The 16381-nt window shown below is 33.8% G+C and overlaps 1 protein-coding gene across 1 annotated transcript; it reads left to right on the top strand.

The window, feature by feature from the left end:
- Positions 1 to 9898: 9898 nt before the first annotated feature.
- On the top strand, positions 9899 to 12614 carry LOC111910246 (katanin p60 ATPase-containing subunit A1). Its single transcript, XM_023906050.3, has 6 exons — positions 9899 to 10176; positions 10638 to 11121; positions 11292 to 11734; positions 11819 to 11977; positions 12057 to 12144; positions 12221 to 12614. Exons 1-6 carry the CDS (start codon positions 10055 to 10057, stop codon positions 12500 to 12502), a joined length of 1578 nt encoding a protein of 525 aa, XP_023761818.1. The 5' UTR covers positions 9899 to 10054; the 3' UTR covers positions 12503 to 12614.
- Positions 12615 to 16381: the final 3767 nt, after the last annotated feature.

The raw sequence follows: 16381 nt of genomic DNA, 5'->3' as shown, positions 1-16381 counted from the left end.
TATGATATCCGAAAATTGCATGCTAGTTAGGGTTCATGCTTTGAAAATTTGAATTCCATGTATAACTTGAGAAAAACATAGATCCGAAGCATTAGGGTTGCATGTACACCATAGAAATGTTGTAGTGCTCAAAACCCATCAATATCATCCGGATATGATTTTATGATTGTTTGAGTTTGGATTTTTGAAGACTTCTGAAGACGATGATTTATTTAGTAATGCGATGTGACACTTATTTTTGGTCTTCACGGATCAGATTTTTGGCATTACTAGATGTTTCCCGGTTCTAGATTATCTATTATTCGGACTCTACCACAGGATGATTTTGTGTTTGCATCCGGTTTAGATCTTATGATTTTTCAAGTTTGGATTTGCGATATTTTTAAGACAAATACTATTTTGGTGATGTGACGTGGCACTTATTTTTGATCTTTTGATCAAATTTTTGGCATTGCTAGACTATTTTTTTGATGTGACGTAGGTTATCATTTGAAGAATTTTTGGTGTATTATGATCCGAGAACTAGAGATGTTTTTTAGACTTCTTGAATCCGAAGTGTTTTTCATATTGGATCTTCTACTTGTTCATTGGGGTTATGACTAGTTTGAAGATTTGGATAATTGGATCTTATTTTTCTGCTTCATTGGTGGTGCTTTGAAGTAGAAGTCCTTTACTGTTTAGAGATTCATGACCGATATCAGAGATCACATACACTTCAGAGTTTCAGATGCATTTCAGTATTTGGTTATTATTATGTTTCATTTTATTGCCATACTTGCTAGTCGGATACTGTATTTTAGCCTTTTATCACTTCATTTGTATCCCTTATTATTTGTGAGCATTTAGGGAGAGAATGTTGGAACATGTAAATGTTCTACAAATTATGAGTGATAGTTAGGTTGTATTTTTCTCTTTATTGTATTGTTGGTGTTTTTTTTTTCTCTCTCTCTCTCTCTCATATATATATATATATATATATATATATATATATATATAGAGAGAGAGAGAGAGAGAGGTAGTCATGTAATATGTAAGAATGCACTAAAAAAATGTAGTTTCTAGAGAGAGAAAGTGTAGTGGGATTTCTCCCACCAAGGGAGTTTTATCTCTCCCAACAATGTTCTTCATGTAATATCATTTCTCTTTTTCTAGTTATGAAACTACTAATCTTCATGTTCTTCATTTTTATGTTCGTTAAATCTCGATATATTATTTATTCCGCATCCATCGATCGTTCAAAATGGGTTTCAACAGCTGCGTACACTCGTGTGGATTCTCGTTTCTGGATGGTGAGTACACCATGCGTACGAGCTGAGTATGCTGGGCATACTCATCCTGAAGTTTGACTTTTTGACTTGTTGACTTTGACTTATGTTGATCGTTGACTTTTTTTTATCAAGTTTGACCCACGGTCAAACTTGAGGATTCTTGGCTATTAATTAAGATTTTATCTGGTTCTGGTGTTAGTGGATTCACGGGTGCAAGCAGTGTAGAAAAGGGATCGTATCTTAGTGTTTCAAAGTTCTTCAATTCAGGTGAGTCTTCTCAATGTGTTCGTGGGTCAAAGACACCAATATCGGCCCACTAAATTGTGTTTGTGTATGTAGGATGCTTGTTGTTCTTGTGACTCTTCTATGCTTTCCTGTGTGGTAGTATATACGTGCTGACCAACTGGGTCTTATTGTTGTTACTGTGATATGTGATACTGTATGTGCTAAGACTTCGAATAGTCTCCAGGGTTGCTAATAACCCACAAGACGTGTTGTTTGCCCGCTGAGACTTTGGGTAGTCTCCATGGTTTTTGATAACCCATAGTTGTTTATTTATGTTGTGATGTGTGTGCTATTTTGGGGAACTCACTAAACTTTGTGCTTACAGTTTGTGGTTTAAATGTTTTTAGGTTTTCTTACATTAAAGAGGGGCACAACTAGATTGCATCACATCCATTAGAGATTTCCGCACATGATAATATTTAACTATAGTCTAATAAATGTTTTAATCAAATGGTGTTATCTAGATCCTTGTTGTTGTAAATTAAATAAATACTTTATGTTAAAATGAAAAAAATTGGGTTGAAATATGGGACGTTACACAAATTCTTGCTTTTGTTTAATTGTGTTCTTTAAATATTAGTTTAATTCTAGTTTTCTAAAAAAATATCAAAAGACTAAAACCCCCATTTTACCTTTATTGTCATTTTATAAGTATTTTTGCAAAGAGGCTTACATTGAGTAACAAATTGAAACAATCTCTGTGGATTCGACCCTTTTACCACTATACACTGTTTTAGTGTACAAAATTTAGGGTTATTTATTATGTTCGCCTCGACAACCACCTGTTATTTCATTTATATACCAAATCTTCTAACAGAAAGTTTGCCAAGTGTAACATCCCAGAAATTCAGAAGTAGAGTTGAAGGGCTAAAAGTGTAAATAAGAAGGTCGACTCGACAAGTCTATGGTTAGACTCGGCGAGTCGAGTCGCGTCACAGGTCGCGTGATAGGTGACCAACTCGGCGAGTCGCATGGGTGGACTCGGCGAGTTGGTGATGTGTGGGGAAAACCCTAATTTTGGGGGTTGAGCCCTATATAAAGAACATAATACCCTCTTCCCAGCCTCTTTACTCTCCTTTGAAGTCCAGAAACCCTAACTTTCGGTTGTGAGAGAATTGGAGAGCATTTGGAGCCTTTATGGAGGGAATCTTGGGGAGAAATCGAAGAACAAGAAGGTTGGAGCAAGGGTCTTTGCAGGGATTTAGATTTTTCATCAGTTGGAGCTTTCATTTGAGGTAATAATCTTCTGTTTGAGTTTTTGTGCATCTAGATCTATCATTTGTGGGGTTTTGTGGCATAAATGAGGTCCATCTCAAGTTTGGTGTAAGATCTAAGGTTGCTACCTCAGATCTAGGTTGTTAATAATCCAGAAAGCCATAAAGTCTATGCTCAAGAGTTGTTGGTGAAGTTCTTTTGTCCCAAACCCTAGCCCTAGAGTATATTATGCTTAGATCTCTTTGGATTCACGTAAAGTTTGCCACTTTATGTGATGGATGGCTTGTAGAAGAGTAGATCTATGGATTTGAGACCCTGCATGGCTTGGAAAACCTCTGTATGGATTAAGAGCTAGTGGTACTCGGCGAGTCACATGGGTGTACTCGACGAGTTGTATGAAGATATGCAGAAACTCGACGAGTTGGAAGAACAACTCGGCGAGTTGGTTAAAGATAGCCTTGGACTCGACGAGTCTGTTCTTGGACTCGTCGAGTCTGGTCGTGCGGACCTAACCTTTCCTGGTTAAGCTGTGAATTTGTGAGTCAAGGGAAGACTCGGTGAGTTGAGCAGGAAGTGACTCAGAGTTCGTGGGATTCGGCGAGTCTTGGGGCGACTCGGCGAGTTGGGTCGCTATATGGGAGTTTTCAGAGTTGAGGGACTCGACGAGTCAACGGGCTGACTCGGCAAGTGGGGTCAGTCAGGAAGTTTGACTTTGACTGAGGACTTTGACTTTGACCAAGAGTTGACCAGTTGACCTCTAGGGGTAATTTGGTAATTATTGGTTTCGGTGATTCGGTGGTGGAGTTCGTGACGGTGGTTGGAGCAGCGTGATCTTGTTCTTCAGTCGACAGTAGTAGGTGAGTCTCCTCACTATACGTTACCTTGAGTGGTAGTTATGTGTGACCGGAGGGTCTTATGTGCTTACATTGAGTATTATGTTATATGTGATATGCTATGCATCATGTCTTTATGATTTATGCTATGCGGAGTTTATAGACCGGGCCGGAGGGTCCAACGATACAGACCGGACTGGAGGGTCCAACAATACGGAACTGGAGGGTTCCGCTGAGACACACCGACCGGAGGGTCATATTGTAGCCTTGAGTGGCGTATGTGTTGAATGTGGTATTTTGGGGAACTCACTAAGCTTCGTGCTTACCGTGTTATGTGTTATGTGTTTCAGGTTCTTCAGTATCGCAGGAAGGCGGCGGCTTGATTGTACACACATAAGAGAAAAGAGTGATGAATTCAGATCCTGGAATTCCATAATGTTCTGTAAACCTTGTTGATGATTTTTTAATAAAACAAATAAAATGTTTATATGGAATAATGTGCATTTTTAATGAAACTAAAAATGAATAAAAAAAATCAAAAATTTTCGGTGTTACACCAAGGGTTATAGATGTAGAGGAGATGAGTTTGTGATCTACTGGTAATATAATTGGAACATGATAACGGTTCATAATGAAATCAGTTTTTCTTAAATTGCAAGTTATGCCATATTTTATATTACCAAAATTTACACATGTGATTTGATTATGGATTTCAAATACTTTAGTATTTCATAAAATCATGAGCTCACCAGGTGTAAAGCATGAGTGTTTATTTTATAAAACAATGTGTATCTAGGTTCATGAGCTATTATGGGGGGGACTAGCAATGGTAAAGATAAGATTCCTCATGTTAGACATAGATATTTTGGAAAATAGATCTTGCTGAAAGATAGTATTATGATGAAATAAAGTAAGGCTTGTGTTTATAGCTAAATATAGTTTGCTTTCAATAGAGCATACAATGATATTCTAAAAAAAGTTTTAGAGTTTTTAGATCCTTAGGAAAATGTTTATCTATTTAATAGAGTTCATATCTTTTAGGAATTAGGGTGTTACATTAATATACCCACCTATATTATGAATCAATAAATGAATTCAGATGGACCAACTTCATAAACACTAATTCATTGAATAATCATTAAATAAAGTAATAAAGTCAACTGCATCTTAAATAATCACAAAACAAATATATTGAACTATTAAATCAACCTGGTTTCGTCATAATAAAAAAATCAACTAGGATACATCATGGTATAAAATGATTTCAACTCAAATGCATCATGAATCGTATAATCATGATAAAGTAACTAGTTAGTCAAGATTAACTTAGATGCACCGTAGATCACTAAATCATCGTCTTATAATATGCACAAATCTATAATCTATGGGTACAATATCCTTACTTGGTTGGTCATAACGTTACCACACATTAGCATCCACACTTTGAAGGTATTCAATCATAACAACTCTTATCATCACTACAAATTCACAAAATATGATCATCTATATGCTAGTGAACTTTAAATTACACAAGCATGAAATTGCTTACAAAAAATGTTATTGTGCTTGAACAATAAAATGAAAAAAATCATTGTAGAAATATAATGAGGGAACCCACATAGAACATCTGGATAGACCTAGCCAGATAATAACACCGAATAACGTTCATGCAACATACACCGCCACATTAGCAAAGTTAGATAACCTAACTAGTCTTAAAAGTACAAGTCAGATCCCTCGAATTCACTTGGAAGGAACAAAAGTACTATTATTTAACAAATGCCTATAACACTAATAGGAAGCCTACCTAAAAAACATATTATTAATGGTAATAAACCTCCCTCTCCTCTCCCCTATGCAACAACCCATTCCAATTTAAAGCAAGAATAATGAAACAACAAGTGAGGTAAGAAAACAACCTAAGCACATATATGATAATACTTTGACTACTTGTTCCAACTTATACTTTATAAAGTATTACCAGGAAAAATCCTAATAATACTCCTTACCTTTCATGTTTACAAATTTTTAGGCCTCTGTTATGGATCCCTGAAAGTTATGTAACTTCCCTAAAAATTTGAATGAAAAGTGTTGTATTAAATATTTATGAAAAGGGTAATTGAGTCAAAAGTGATAAAAGTTATGAAATATTAAGCACTAAGTTAGGTTAATGTCTCTTTATATGATAAAATGATCTTTTAAAATTGTTGAATGATCATAATAATAGGCTTCAGATAACTGATTGTTTAATTTTGGTTGAATGGGGTAAAACTGGAAGAGTTAGTTAAGTACTAAAACCTGCAGACTAGAACATGATGTGTAGAGGCCTTTTTGACATAAAATGGCGATGTATATTGCTATTTTGAAAATCGGCAACGTACAATGAGAACACAACATATAAAATGGTGTCGTACGACACATTTGAAAGTCAGATGTTGAACCAAGTATGACAAGAACGCGACACATGCATGCTAGATGATGTGACACGATTGAAGTAGTATGCGAGGTGTACATGTATATTATACGCCACATAACCAACGTCAAATAAGAAACCTTATCATCCTTGAGTTGGTCATATTTTCTTCTCATATCATTTGAGAGGCAAAGAAAAGGGGCGCTTTCTTGAGGGTTTAGGCTAAAAATCAAAGTTACAACCATAAGGTTGCAAGAAGAAGAAAAAATAAGCATTACTAATGAATCAAGGTACCCTATTATCCCTTTATCAAGCTTTTGTGTTCATTGATGATAGATTTTGAAGGAGTTATTAGAAGCTTGATTCAAATGCTTTAAATTTATAGTATGATGTTGTTACGAGTATTGTGATTATGATGCCAAGATTACTTTGGCAAATCCATGTTTAAATTTATGAATTTGGAGATGATGAGATAAAAATCTAATTAAGCAATTTGTTAATTATGTGAAATTAAGTTAATGTCTTAACAAAATAAGCCATCTAGAAACGTTATTCATGGAGTATAATTAGTTTTATTTTTAGTGATGTACCAAGTAAGTTATATGTAAGGGTGGTGAACCCTAACTAAATAAATTGTTAAGATACATGAAATTAAACTTATGTCTTAACGAATTAATACATGTAGATGAATTATTAGTAGAGATTAATAAATTTTTAGCATAAAAGTTGAAATGAGAAATTTATGTGATCAAGTAAATGATCGTTTTGGAGTATGGATTTAAATTAAGCTCTTTATGAAATAATTCAAGTATTAAGAGCATAATATGTTATTTGAATAGGTTAAGCGCACCAAATGAAGAATATAAACCAAAGTGGTTGTCAATTTTCACTAACTAACAAGGTAAATATATATGGATTTTCTCAAAGAAATACGTTTCTTAATTATGAGTTTTAATTCTACGAATTAATTTGAAATAATAAGTTGATATTTATAAAATATGAAAGTCTGACTTGAGTAATTAATTACTAAATGATTTTAAGGCTGGTTGCCTGGTTAGTATGATAATTGTAAATAAATCAACTATTAAAAATAATAAGAAAGTATTTTAAATAATTTTGAAAGTAAAAAGTTTTGGTTGGCAATCATAAGATGACAATAGAGAAATTAAAGGGACTATTTTCTTAATTTCTCATGATATGGTGAATTAATTAGAAACTAAAAGAGCTACAGAGCTAAGTATAAAGTATCCTTGATTCAAAATTGTTAGCAATACTAATTCCCTACATGTTAATGGATTATTATACAAAATCAAAATATAAGGAGTTAAAAGGCCTAACCCTAGCTGAATCCAAGTATGAACCGATCATTCATTCCATTTTGCTCTCGATTTCTCCATTCCCCTCCCCCCTTTATCTCTCTCTCTCTCTATATATATATATATATATATATATATATATATATATATATTTTCTTAGATTTCTTTAATACTCAAGCTGTTAGATTTTAGGTCTAAGAATATTAGTATATACTTGGATAATTCTAGGATTATGATTGCAATCACTTTCTAAAATATATGATTTTGACCTTATATCTTGGGGGGGGGGGGATCATGAAATCAGATTTGAGATAATCCAAGATTGACAATTTAGAAGTCAGGCCACTTCTAAATCTGACACAAATAAAGTACCTTGCTATGTTGTGTTCTTGAGAGATAGAGAGAATCTGATGATCAAATTTGAGTATGAGAAAACCCAACCCATTTTTGGATCATTTTCTATGTTATATAGGAGAGAAAAGAGGTTAAATGGTGGTTACACCCATTCTTTTTGTGAAATATAGCAGTTAGAAAGATGGCCCTTGGACCTCGCCAGAAGTGCTTCCCTTTGGAACCCCGTATACATGGACGTTGCCCCCGGACCCCCGTATTCCTCAGTTCGCATTTTATCACTCTGAGTGTGCACACCACACCTCCAATCTCGGTCAGTAAATAAAACTCAACTCTCAATATCAATAATAATTACACTGAAAATATGTTGATAACATTCTAATCACCAACAAAAGCTAGAGTTTAGTTTTGTACAAAAGGAAAAAAGATGCTTGAAATCACTCTGCTTGATTATCATCTTGGGGTGCTACTATAAGAGAGGAGTTCTAGTTTGGTCTCTCAAATCATCTAGAAAAAACTAAGATGTATCAAACTTAATAAATGTATCCTATTCGATCTTGACTTTGTAGTTCTAGTTTGTTGCATGGAATCCATGGAATTGCAATCTTGTGGATTATGGATTTCAATTTTTCTTGAAATTGTCCATAATCCAACATTGATTCCATAATCTATAATTGACCTGCGAAAACTTCTGGATAGGTATCCTACATCTGAGCCAAATTCTTTCTGGTTAAGGAATCTCTTTCTAGTTGCTATGAAACAATTAGGAGATTCTCTAGGTGGCAACATGTTATTTGTTGGTGGTCCCGATTATGGGGTGATTTAGCCCTTCTTTAGTGTCTACGATAATGCTTATTTCCCCATAGATTTTGCATTCTTTGAAAACTCAAATAATATTGTTAAATGAGAAAGGGAATGCAGTTAGGAGTTGTGAATGTGAGCAAAAATGGTTTATACATAGGGCCATAGGTGGTGGTTGTAGGTAAGCGCCTAGATGGTGTTGGTCACATGTTCCTTTAGGGGTTAGAGCATGAAGGTGACGATGAGAAACATATATTATTAGAGTTCTTATTTAACCTTTTTCTATATACATATTTGGTCCCTATAATTTGTTAAACTATGAAATAATATAAAAGATAAAGCTAAGGTTATTTTGGTTATTTTACTCAAACATAATTTCTTATTTCTAACATAATTTAAAAAATGAGCCAAATTCGCAAAAATTTCAAACCACATTCACATTTTAATAGTTGTTTCCAACCGATTAGTTTTCAAGTTTTTATAAACCATAATAGACAATTGACCAATTGTGTAGTTTTGTAATTTAACTAGGCCAAATGGAGTGTAGTGGGAAGCTATCGCGGGAAACAAACCCACACCTCAGAACACAACACTAAGGATACGAGAAAGGTGGTGTGAGAATGGGGTGAAGGGACTGCTCCCCGCGTTCTCTCTCCTTCCTTCATTGGTCCAATTTGATTTTTTTTTGCTTAGGCCAAACATAGTGCAACAGAAAGCCATCGTAGGTAACGAACCCATTTTCATAATTTTTATTTTAATTAATGAAGTTGTGTTTTAATTTTAATTAATTTTTATGTTTATTAATTATTTTAATAAAAATTATAAATCTTAAAAGACAATTTTTTTATTTAAAGAAAAAAAATGAAAGATGACCAATTTTTGGGTTAACATAACAGTGAGATATTTTCATACACTCGTGCTTTTATATCCCTTAAAACAAGGAGTAAATTACACGAGAGGTCCTTATGGTTTGGTGTAATTTGTGTGTTTGGTCTCTAACTTATTTTTTTAACTCGGAAGGTCTATACTGTTTGTTTTTGTTACGTGTTTGGTCTCTACTGTTTGTTTTTGTTATGCGTTTGGTCTTTGTCTTACCTAAAAAGACTATTATTTGAATAGGGAAAAATGGTGAGGTAGGTAAGATAAGGTGAGGGAGGTGAGGTTGGGGGTGTGTTTATTTAAATAAATTAAAAAATCAAGGGCAAAATAGTTTTTTTTAGGTAAGCCAGGGACAAGCGCGTAACAAAAACAAACAATAAGGACCTTCCAAGTTAAAAAAATAAGTTAGGGACCAAAATTGCAAATTACCCTAAACCATAGGGACCATTCGTGTAATTTACTCTAAAACAAGTTACGTGGGCACGTGGATTGCACGTTATAGCAGACGTCAGGTATATCAACGAAGAGGGCAAAACAGTCAAACCACACACAGTCTCCTCCATCGTTCAAAAGTCGCCGTCGTATCCTCTGCTCGGAGCAGCCTCCTCCAAAAGCCTTTCTTCTTCGCCGACTGAAGCTGTAGCACCAAACCCTAGGAAAGAGGTGTGGTGGTGGTATTACGATCTATTCAAAATGTCAGGCACATCGCTTGCCGGATTACAGGATCATCTGAAATTAGCGAGGGAATATGCACTCGAAGGTCTCTATGATACTTCCGTCATCTTCTTCGATGGTGCCATCGCACAGATCAATAAGTAAACTCCCTCTCTCCCTCTCTCTCTCTCTCTCTCTCTCTCAGTAACTCTATCTGTCACACCGAAACACACATTATACTTTCTTCATACTATTAAATTATATGTGAAGAAATTTAGATGACTGTTGGATTTGTTTAACAGACATTACTCTAAATCTATTATACTTGAAATAGCTTGTATTTTGACTAAGTACCGAGGATCTGTTGGTAGATTAGGTAAATCAAAAGAAAAATAAGTCCTAAAGCAAAGAGCATTGTAACGAAGTATCGAGCATTCATTGCTTTTAGCTACAATTAGCTCTTGCAATTGAAGTAAACACAGTAACTACTTTGAGAAGGTTATATTTTCCGTCATGGATTATAGCTTGAGATCTAGATTTCAACCATTCTCCGTTGGTTTATGATATGAATCATGAGTATTTGGATACTGTTTGAGACAAAAACCGTTGTTTTTTCTTGAAGGCACTTAAACTCCCTTGATGATCCTATGGTTCGTGCCAAGTGGACAAACGTAAAGAAAAATCTATTAGAGGAGACTGAGGTTGTAAAACAATTGGATGCCGAGAAGAGATCATTGAAGGAGACTATAATGGGTAGGAGATCTTCTTCACCTCCAATTTCTGCAAAAAAATCATCATTTGTTTTTCAGCCATTAGATGAGTACCCAACTTCTTCTAATGCTCCTTCCATGGATGATCCTGATGTATGGAGACCTCCAAATCGAGACACTTCAAACAGAAGATCTGCAAGAGCTGGTCCAGGAGGTACAAGAAAGGCAAATCAAGATGGTGTTTGGGCTCGGAGTTCTGCTACAAGAGGTGGAGCAACTGCTCGTGGAGGCAAAACTGGTGCTTCCAGTAAAGTTAACTCAGGACTACGATCTTCAACTACTGGGAAAAAAGGAACTGCTTCAGGAAAATCAAACACTGGGAAAGATGATGCTGTTGTAAGTTTTTCTTCCCAATATTTCTTAATTTTGTTGGTTCCAATATTTCTGAGCATGTTCTAAGAAATTACCAAAACATTAAATACTTTCAATTGTTATTTATTTAGTGTTTAATCCTTGGATCTAAATTCTAATATTGGAGCAACACTTTTTGCACTTATAATAACCAGAACAGTGAGAGTGAAGAGGGAAAGTCAAAACGCGGGCAGTATGAAGGGCCTGATGCTGACCTGGCAGCCCAACTGGAACGCGATGTCTTAGATGCAGCCCCTGGAGTGAGATTTGATGATGTGGCAGGACTGACCGAAGCCAAAAGACTTCTAGAAGAAGCTGTGGTTCTCCCCTTATTGATGCCTGATTATTTCCAGGGAATCAGGAGACCATGGAAGGGTGTTCTTATGTTTGGTCCACCTGGCACTGGAAAAACACTGCTGGCTAAAGCAGTTGCTACCGAATGTGGGACCACTTTTTTTAATGTTTCTTCCGCCACCCTGGCATCAAAATGGCGTGGAGAGAGTGAACGAATGGTTAGATGTTTGTTTGATCTCGCAAGATCATATGCACCAAGTACAATTTTCATTGATGAGATTGACTCTCTTTGTACTTCTCGTGGGTTAGTGACTAATTTTACAATTTTACCCTTTTTGTTATTGGTTATGACTTATGACTTGTGAATTTGTTTTTATTATTTGTTCAGGGCCTCAGGGGAACATGAGTCTTCTAGAAGGGTTAAATCTGAAGTTTTGGTTCAAGTAGATGGTGTGAGCAACACAGGCACTAATGAAGATGGGAGTCGCAAAATTGTCATGGTTTTAGCTGCTACAAATTTCCCATGGGATATTGATGAAGCATTAAGGTTTGTTTTCATAAGGACTAAATGTAAAAAAAAAAAAAAAAAGAATTTCTTTCATTTGCAATTGTTATTTCTTGTGTAGGAGACGTTTGGAAAAGCGAATATATATTCCTCTACCTAATTTCGAGAGTAGAAAAGAGCTTATAAAGATCAATTTAAGAACTGTTGAGGTAATAGTTTCTTTGAGGTTTTGTTGGTTGGTTGGGTCGTTTCATATTAATTTTTTTTTATTTATTTATTTTCCAGGTGTCAGCTGACGTGGACATTGATGACGTGGCGCGTAGGACGGAAGGGTACAGTGGTGATGACTTGACGAATGTATGTCGGGATGCGTCGTTGAATGGGATGAGGCGTAAAATAGCAGGGAAAACACGTGAAGAAATAAAGAACATGTCTAAAGATGAGATTTCAAATGATCCAATTGCCATGTGTGATTTTGAAGAAGCGATTACAAAGGTTCAGCCAAGTGTTTCTGCTGCTGATATTGAACGCCATGAGAAATGGTTTGCTGAATTTGGATCTGCTTGATTTTCTTGTGTCCAAATTTAATTCATTCTTATCGATACGTTTCTTTTGTGTATCTTTAAAACTGTAACCTTGCACTATTAATTTATTTATTTCATGTTTAATTTCATGAGAAGACGAGGTTTCATAAATTATTTTCACGTATTTTTGGTCTTTGTTTCGGTTTTTTTTTTTAACATGCGTCCTTGCTCAAAATATAAAACGTAAAAAGAGAAAACAAGAATTTTTAAATAAGCGATACTCAAATTACATCATTTACATACCAACTCTTCCATTAGCTATCTAAAAGTGTCCTATCCGTTAGAGGATCTATATTCTATAATGGCATAAATCATGCCATAGTCATTATTCGTTCTTTACACTTTTGGTAACACAATCTGTGGTGATATTATCTCATATCTATTGTGGTACATGTAAATCAATAGATATTTTAAGGGTTTGTATTTTTGTTAAAATATTTTCTTTTCATAAAAAAGTTTTTTTTAGGAACCTCATTTCATTTTATAAGAATGCTCAATAAAAACTAGAGATGGAATTTTTTATTCTACAAATCAAAACATCTTTTCAAAGTTTGTCATATACCTTCAGTTATAGTTTTTGGGAAAATAATTTTTAATTGGGCTTGGTTTTGCTAATAAGACATTCACATTTGAGACCCAACCCACGACCCTATTTTAGCCTACTTTAATATAAGGGTGTGCATCGAACCGTATAAACTGCTTGTATAGTACCGCACCGCATAATGCAGTTTAGAACTTTTGCGGTGCGGTTTGCCGTTTGTTATATCGTTAAACCGCACTATGCGGTGCAGTTTGTGGTTTCCAGTTACAAAGTCGCGGTTTAAACCGCACCGCATATATATATATATATATATATATATATATATATATATATATATATATATATATATATATATATATAAGAAAGTGTATTGACTAGGATTAATAAAATAATAATAATTGTCTGATTACAAGTTCATAACAGTTAGAATGTTGGTATGGATAAAAATGAATATGTCAATTAGCCTAAAATTAGTGAATATAGTCATACAATAGGAATTAATAACGTATTACATTACAGAAAGCAACTTGTTTTTGAGCTTTTTGCAAAACATTTCTAGTTTCTAGTTTTATATCTCAAAAGATCAAAAGGTTTTTTAGATTTTCAAAAGTTATAAAATGTAGCAACTCATCAAACCGCAAAACCGCACTTAAACTGCACAAACCGTCCGCATCAAACCGCACCGCATAACGCGGCTTTGAACTTCTGCGGTGCGGTTTGCGGTTTCAAAAAAACTCAAACCGCATATGCGGTGCAATTTACGGTTTTGACTTTAAACCGTACCAAACCGCACCATGTACAACCCTACTTTAATACATACATCATATTGATAAGACTATTGTAGTTATTATATGTTTATAATAAGGGAAATATATATTTTTTTATTATTATTTTGGATAAATTTACGATTAAGTCCCAAAATTATTATTTTTAATAGAAAAGACCTAAAAACTAACAAATTTCTCTACTTTAGTACTTTTTGACTTGTTCAACAGGCCATAAGACAAAATCTATAATTTTTCCAAAATAATGAGACTTTTCTATAAATTTCTTCAAAATTTGTATATAATATTAACGTATTTTTATGTATTTTTTTAAGTATGTTTACGTACTTTCATGTATTTTGGTATACTTCTTCACATATTTATGTATTTTTAACTTTTTTTACATATTTATATGTGCTTTTTAAGTATTTTGGTATTTTTTTACCTATTTACGTATGTTTTACTTCAAGTTTCATTGTAAGCTAACTATTATACATTGAAAATTAAGAAAAAAATCACTAGAATACTTCAAAACAAACATTTTTGAAAGGCACTCACTAAAAATCAATGCCATTTTTGCAGGTAGTTTTTTTTTTTTTTTTTTTTTTTGTAGATGAACTAAGTTGACAAATATCTTTATTAACGAAAAATATATTCGTAAACTTTGTTCATGTACAAACTGAATTCAAGACAAAATGAAGAATTTTACCTACAAAAATGGTATTGATTCTTAAAGATGTCTTTCACATTAAACATTAACAATACTAATAGCATCATTTATAATAACATATGTTACTAGTAAGGTTGTAGAACTCGTTACTCGGTATCTGTTCGGCTGACTACCGAGTAGCGAGTACTCAGGAGTACTTGGGAGTACTCGGATTCGATAATTAATGTAGAAATATTTTTAGGGAACTTATATATGTCAAAATCATAAGTTAAAATATTAAGTTGATTGAAATATAACAAAATTAGATACATGTGAATACATAAAAACTGAAAAACACATAATGGTCTCACTTCTTGAACAATTATTGAAAATTTAAGATATATATGTAGTAATAATCACATGTGTGTGTTAAATAATAAATCGTTAAGTATATTATAGATATTAATCACCGAGTTTACCGAATTTTACAACACTGCTCAGTTTAGTACGGGGCCGATTGGGGAGTACTCGGGATTCTGTAACTCGCCTCGGTAAGGGGCCGAGTAGCGATTACTCGGAGGAGTAATCAACCAAATCGGTGAGTTTTACAACACTGGTTACTAGAAAGATATACTTTGAAAAGACACAATTTACATATCAAAACATTCGTTCTTCCGAAACATTCTTTGCTTTAAAAAACGTTCTTGCTTTCAAGAGACTCTTTCAAATTCTTTTCAAAAGTATTTAACACTTTCATTTCAACATGTTTCGTATATTAAAGAATTGGTATTTCATTATCATAAAATCATTTTTCCATGTACCCCAGAGTGGAAAAATGACAACACATACTTACCTCAATCACGAGAAGGTTAGCTAGTCCTATTCTAGTTCATTTCGTTAAAGAAACACTCTCAAACACCACCTACAGAACATGTAGGTGAAGATAAAAAAATAGCCAAAATACCCTTTAGGGCAATAGAAATTTATAAACTCCTTTAAACAACATTTTTAAATCATTCCCAACCAATACAATGAGAATTAGGTCAAATGGATGAGCCAAACTCGTGTTAGAAAAGTGTGTGACAAAGATAAATTTGATGGGTTTTATAGAGTACAAAACATTGTACAAAGCGGAAAACAATTAATATTTCATAGAGTACAAGCATCCTATAAAATATCTATGTCATACACTTTGATAGCAACATACAATGAACAATAAAACTGAACTTAACTCCTAATGACACCGAATTCATCAAGTTGAGGTGACATACCTTTGATTTGTTTTAGTAAACAAATCACTTCAATTACCTTGTAGTGATGGTCTTGGAAAGCTTAGCACCAAAAGTATGGCTACCAATAATTGCTTATACCCAAACCCTAACACCAAAAAAACAAGAGGAGAGAGAAAGAGAAAGAGAAGGGGGAGAAGGAAATTTTGTTTATATGTTCCATGGAATGAATGACCATGAAATTTGATGCCCAAGGGGTCTTATTTATAGTTTAGGTAACTTAGGGACAAAGCAATATTTGAATAATTAAATAATGAATTTAATCTCAATTCAAATCATTTCTTTATTATCATCCAAGAGGCTTCTGGAAACCCTAAGAAAGGCTTTAAAACCGTTCATGGCATGATGCTTCTATAATTGCCTATTTTGTTCGATTATTGAACAATTACAATTCATCCCTTGCACATTTAATTAACTCTAATTAATTCCAAATTAATTCTAATTGATTTCTTATTAATTTATTAACCTTATATATATATATATATATATATATATATATATATATATATATATATATATATATATATATCAATTGTCTATTTCCAATTAATATATTAATCATATAATATATCAATAAATCATTTCCTCATAATTTTCAAATTGTTTATTAATCATATAA

This window comes from Lactuca sativa, chromosome 5, assembly GCF_002870075.4.
Source record: "Lactuca sativa cultivar Salinas chromosome 5, Lsat_Salinas_v11, whole genome shotgun sequence".
Taxonomy (NCBI): domain Eukaryota; kingdom Viridiplantae; phylum Streptophyta; class Magnoliopsida; order Asterales; family Asteraceae; genus Lactuca; species Lactuca sativa.
Note: the sequence above shows the minus strand (reverse complement) of the source record. Positions and strands in the feature narration are given on the sequence as shown.

What these genes read in the sequence shown, in the direction of transcription:
- LOC111910246 (XM_023906050.3), top strand. Translation starts at nt 10,055, where the DNA reads ATGTCAGGCACATCGCTTGCCGGATTACAGGATCATCTGAAATTAGCG. An exon ending in GCCATCGCACAGATCAATAA is followed by an intron (nt 10,177 to 10,637) that starts GTAAACTCCCTC and finishes TTTTTCTTGAAG; the next exon opens with GCACTTAAACTCCCTTGATG. An exon ending in TCTCTTTGTACTTCTCGTGG is followed by an intron (nt 11,735 to 11,818) that starts GTTAGTGACTAA and finishes TTATTTGTTCAG; the next exon opens with GGCCTCAGGGGAACATGAGT.